This window comes from Gadus morhua, chromosome 16 (assembly GCF_902167405.1).
Source record: "Gadus morhua chromosome 16, gadMor3.0, whole genome shotgun sequence".
NCBI classification, from domain to species: domain Eukaryota; kingdom Metazoa; phylum Chordata; class Actinopteri; order Gadiformes; family Gadidae; genus Gadus; species Gadus morhua.
This window is the reverse complement of record NC_044063.1, coordinates 15,939,455-15,945,603: the sequence shown is the minus strand read 5'-3', so window position 1 is coordinate 15,945,603 and position 6,149 is coordinate 15,939,455. Positions and strand designations below refer to the sequence as shown.

Genomic DNA, 6,149 nt, shown 5'->3' with positions numbered 1-6,149 from the left:
AACACTCTTTCATTGGTAGACAAACTCATGATAGCAAAAGTTGGGGATATATATATATATATATATATATATATATATATATATATATATATATATATATATATATATATATATATATATACTGTATATATATATATTTAGATTGAGATATTTTGTATGAGCGTTTGCATCAGCAAACTGACTGAACCGGATTTATAAGTTGAAGAGGCACATACAACAAATTGTTTTATTTGAGAAATATGAATACATATATTTAATGCATTAGACAAATGTGATCGTCGTACCTTGACAATTATATAATTAGTCATTCGTTATTTTCTTTGTATTAACTTCAAAGCGATACAATGCACGTTACTTTACCGCCTCCTAAAGGCTGGTCTGAATATTGCCTTATTTTACGTCATAAAGTCAGAAAATGTTTTACGACATAGGCGGGGATATAACGGCAGCATTTTATTTTATGGCAATCGAAGGCCCTTCGTACAGATTTTAGCCATCGTTTGTTTACACAAGATACATCATTGCTTTGGGGCTGTATTGCTGCTAGCACAATGGGAATTGAAGAAGAAGCCGATCGCACTCTGTTTATTCGAAATTTGGACCAAAGAGTGTCCGAGGAAATATTGTTTGAATTGTTTGTACAGGTAACGTGACGTTAGCTTGGTGCGGCTAACTAGCATAAGGCTTCTTGTTCAGAGTTGATTTTCTATAGTTCAACATGATTCCATAAAACTTAAACGTGTATATTTTTATAGTTTAATATGAATCTATAATACATTATATTCTGTAACGTTAGTGTCCTAATTGGAGGCTAATACTTTGACGTTTATCTTTTTTTTTATTTCTACATAATACTTCGTTTTATCTCAGTATTATGGCTGTGCAAGACCTAAGTTGCATGGAGTACAAACAACGTAAACAGTTTCTTACGGTTAATAATATCTAGGTTCCTGAGTGTGGTGTACTGGGGAAATGGGTACCTCTTGTGTTCTGAGCCTGTCCGCTGTTCGCAGGCTGGACCTCTCTGCAAAACCAAGATTCCCAAAGACAATGAAGGAAAACAGAAGACGTTCGGCTTCGCTGTGTACCGACATGAAGTGTCGGTGCCTTACGCCATGCAGCTGCTGGATGGGACGACGCTGTTCGGCAAGACGATCGGTGTTCAGTTTAGATCAGGTGAGTGTCTAACAAGTGAATCGTTCAGGATGGTTGGTCGAAAACTTTGTCTAATACGATTATTATGGTAGATGTATGCAACAATAATTATTCTAATTGATTGAAGCAGACCAGGGTTGCACTTAATCACGTACCCATGTTTTGACTCAATTCACAATCAGTGCTTTAAATAAAATGCATTTTAACATTTGGTGTGAGCTTAGGTCTAAATTCGAATGATATAGCCTGACTTCTACTATCACCCTGGGAAATACTCACACACTGTCCAATCAACACTCGCTCACCAAACAAAGTAATTGAAGATACAGCTCCATGGCAAGGCCATATGAAAAATGCCGTTTACATATCTTCTAGACTCTAGAGTATAGAGTTGACCATAAAACGTTTGCCTGTCCATCTCTGCTGTCGAAGTGTTGTGCCTTGAGAATTATTTGGGTAGTGAGAGCGGGAGGCTGAAGATGAAAGCGTGTGGCAAACGAGGGAGTCGGCAACCCTGCAAAGCCTTTTTTATTTATTTTTTAGCTGTAGCAAAGCATTTAACAATGTGGTGTTTTAGGAAGCTCACGTTTTTTATTTGGGCTGAAATGCCCCTTTCAGATTGCATTCATGAGCGGAGTTATGTCTTCATCAATTGAACGTAATGCTCATCCCCTCTCATCCCTCTGTCTGATGTACCACAGGAAGCAGCCACAGCAACAGCCCCGGGAAGCAGCAAAACACGAGCCCTGGCAACACTCCCAACCCCCATGGCCGAATGTAAGTTGGTTACATGGATGACCCATACATTTTTTTTTTTTGTCCAAAATCCAAATCCATAATGGTTTAAACAGCAATGACTATTTACATTTATTTTTTAATATAGCTACATATATTTAACAGTTAGGTGAAGCGGCACAAAAAAGACGTAGAATACATTTATTCTACCATAACCTTATGCACAAAAGATGTAAGATGTTTGGGGAATATTTAACGGTTTGGTTGTTGTTGATCTTCACAGAACTCCGGTCCAGTGGAATTCCCCTCCTTACTCCCCTTCTCCTCAAAATCAAAGGACATATTCTTCTCCAGACAGCCTGCAGAAGCATGTTGTGGTAGGTTTCTATTCCTTCCTCGTCCCGTGTGGCATGGTCCAGAGTAACCTAATGATCCCTTCTTGATACATGATTTTTGACCGATTTTGGACATGCAGCTCATCTTCTATATCGTAACTATTAGATGATTTTCAAAAGCATATTGATGCCCTTGTTTAAAATAGGTCTGTACACATGCACCTTGTTACATTTTGTTCATTGTATTCTGGTTGCCCCCTCAGATGAACAACATGATGTTGCAGCTGCACATGCAGCAGCTTCAGCAGTTGAATGGGGGGGGCTTAGCCGGCGCTGCACCGAGGAACCAGCCTAGCGCCGGGGCCCCTGGTGGCATCGGCGGCGGCTCTTGGCAACAGGACAACCCTTCAAATTGGCAGCGACAGTCGTCCCAGCAGCAGTACAACAACAACAGCGGCGGTGGCGCTAACGACAGCAGCAGTATCCACCACAGCCGGAGTCAGCGCTACACAGAGGAGTCCAGCCGTCACCAGCAGAACACTCACAATAGGGACAACTATCACCACAACGACCGGCGGACTGGGCGTCACCATGACAACAGCGGAGGCCGTCCCTACGACACCCACCGGGGCGGACAACGTGGAAATCAGGAGGGTAGACATAGACGCTACTGAGAGGCTTCTTTTGTATTGGAAGGGGAAAAAAAGATTGTCTGTTTCATTTTTAATTGGGACTTCTTGAACAGGGAGATCCTGAGTTTTATTTGGACAAGATATGTGTACACTCAGGTTGTTTGTATATTTTGATACTAGTTTGAGAATTGAAGTGTTTACTTTTAAGGTGATTTTAAATTCATACAATTGTCAACGTATTCCATGTGATTTCCTAATCCTTGGAGTGGCTGTGTTGGGGGGGGGGGGGAGGGGGGGAAAACATTGATGGGGAAAACAAGGCTATATACCCCAAGCCCTAAAAAAAACAAAAAAACATGCTGTTGGTATAGATTTTTTTTTATACTGTTCAAATGTATTTTAATCATTTTGATAATGACATTGGATTTTTTTTTATGGACATTATGAAAAGGGCATCTTAAAATTGTGGGTGTTGTCTTTACAATACTTCAGGTATTCCAGCAGAATCAACCAGCAGCACTTCCCTGACATTTGCTTAAATCTTGGTTTAATTTTTTCTTTCTATGTTAATCGACTATTTGATTTTTTTTATATAATCCGACTCCTGATATTGCAACATGTTTTATAAACACTTCCTGTATATTACAAAGTTAATTTCACTACAACCGTGTCTTGTTTTTGTGTACGTGACTTGTGGCAGCTTTACAGTACACAGAATGCCTTCTAGCTTAGCTATTAATTTAGTGTTATTTACAGGTCGGTCAGATTACTTGTGTTGGATCAAGTGGAGTGCTGGCTATTGTACGGCACTCCATGCAGTTGTTTCAAAACAACACAGCCTTCTCTATAAATGTCACATGTGAAACTAATACGTTTTCTCAGATGTTATGAGTTAATCTATAGGTGGCGCCACACATACCCCTGAATTAAATCAAATAGCATGCTTCTATTTTACCATATTTGCCACTTTGTATAAAAGTGTCGCAGCGTGCTAAAGCTCGACCCATATTCTATAACAAAAATGAAAGTTTTGCAGTATGGCCTAACAAGTCTTAATAGTGATTTTTTTTAAATGTATATGAGGTATCATTTCATCACGATTTGGACGGCACACATTCTCGCCTATAATTCAAAAGCATTGTTCTGTCCCATAATTGGTTCAATTTCTGATGTTAAAAATATGCTACTCTAAGCTGCTGATCATGGTGCGGCCTCTGCTCCTGGCTTGCTTCACCACGGGCCAATCAAATCCCTTAATGTCCACGTTGAGGTCATAATCTACCCTTCCGAAAGTGCTTACGGCCCACCAACAGCAGCTCCCGCGGTGCAGCAACAAGCGTGTCCCTTATAAAGCTCCGAGGATCCAAATGTGGAGGTCCATTGGCACCCCCCCTCCCCTCACAACCCGTATATCTTCTCTTGTAATCTGCCCCGTGTCGGATTGCAACCGCGATGCTCCCGGAGTCGCGTACTAATGAAGGGTATCCCCTATTCCGCGACACCGGGCCCGCGGTACTCGGAAGGCCCTTATTGCCTGCTGCTGCTGATGCGCAGCATAACTGGTTTAATTGAGTGATCTCTCCTGGCGTCTCCCGCAACAGAGCCGCCGGATTAGGGTTCAGGAGCTGCTGCTGCTGCTGTGTGGACTTTTATAGACTCAGTAACGTGTCTGTATAGAGGAGGTTCCAGTACCATAGACGCCAACACCCCTGACCCCCCTCCCTTGTCCCAGCATTGCGCCGAGCCCGCGGGATGGTAGTCAGAGCGCGCGCCACCATCTTTTGGACCCTTAAGCTTAGGTTGCTGGGTTCATGTGGTGCCGTCAGGTCATCCCAATCACCTCCGACCACCCCATCCCGCGAAATGAGCTACGTAGGAGGGGAGTATCCTGAACGGTTCATCAGTCATCTTCTATCATCACCCCCGTCAAGATAACCTGAGCGTCTTGCAAAGCTGATGTATTTCTTCCACCTTCATTCTTTTCCCCCCACCCTGACACGGAGGGGTTAATTGCGTGGATGCATTTAGGAATGCAACAAGTTATATAATGGTAGCCTAGCGAACGAAAGAGGTTTTCAATACGGCTCAGTGGTGTTTTATATTCAAGTTCCATGTAACAATCGGTCCTCAATCAATCTTACGTATAGACTTCTTGGAGAGGATTCTGGAAACGATTGTTACGACCAGGAGAAGCCCAAAAGGCTGAACGCAGGATGCAGGAGGAGTCCTTCTGGTTGTCTCTGGTTGGTTTGAGTTGAGACGGGAGCGCGTGTTCAGGGGCCCATCCAGGTCCGTCAGTCAGGCTCCAGGCACAGACACACACATGGGGGCATGTGGACACATTAGCCATGTCCTGCCTGTAATGATGCCATGCAAGCAAAACAGCCACTGCCTTGCCTTCATCTTAGGCTCAAAGTCATTCAACACACACACACACACACACACACACACACACACACACACACACACACACACACACACACACACACACACACACACACACACACACACACACACACACACACACACACACACACACACACAATAATAATAATAATAATAATAATAATAATAATAATAATAATAATAATTATCAATAATGGTCGTGTTGTTTGTATTGCAATGAGATGATTTTTTTCAAAATGTGAAGCGTTTGGTACAACGAAGGACAAACCAGTTAGGGACTTAAAAAATAGGACCGTTGATTAGCATATAGGCCTGAATGTGAGGTTGTATTTGAATGGTAAAAACAACTAGGCCTATAGATCTTATTTGAGCAGCACAGCACAGATTTTCTCAATAGTTTTCTGTTCATGTTTGTTTTAAGCGGGCCTACAAACTATAGGCCTCTGTGCCACAAGCACATGCTGCTGGAGGCCTGCTCTTTTTATGTGGGCCTACTTTTTTAGATTTCTGCGATGAATTATCCTCTATTTCTGCTGAAAGCAAATATACAGCAATAAAGAAATATGTAAAATCCATTGAAAGCCTTCTCTTCTGCATACAGCTTATTTTTAAACTATATATTAGCCCAGCCTTTTGCTTAATAAATAATAAATAGGCAATTTCACACACTTTACAATGGCAGAAAAAAAAAATGAAAAGGGGAAAACGGATTTAAATCATCGTAGGCCTATACTTCTATCAAGTTATTATTATTAAGCAGCCTGTCTAAAGTACACCATACCGGGCCTGTGTACATTTACAAGTTTATTTTCAACTTTGAGAAATATTACAGAGAGGAATGCAACCACAATTTAATACTAATAATACATGATTCTTATTAAAATAA

The 6,149-nt window shown here is 41.5% G+C and overlaps 1 protein-coding gene across 1 annotated transcript; it reads left to right on the top strand.

Moving 5' to 3' along the window:
- The first annotated feature begins 427 nt into the window (after positions 1-427).
- On the top strand, positions 428-3,522 carry rbm7 (RNA binding motif protein 7). Its single transcript, XM_030381964.1, has 5 exons — positions 428-644; positions 1,014-1,176; positions 1,857-1,932; positions 2,174-2,267; positions 2,489-3,522. The coding sequence occupies exons 1-5, from the start codon at positions 552-554 to the stop codon at positions 2,897-2,899; spliced, it is 837 nt and encodes a 278-aa protein (XP_030237824.1). The 5' UTR covers positions 428-551; the 3' UTR covers positions 2,900-3,522.
- Positions 3,523-6,149: the final 2,627 nt, after the last annotated feature.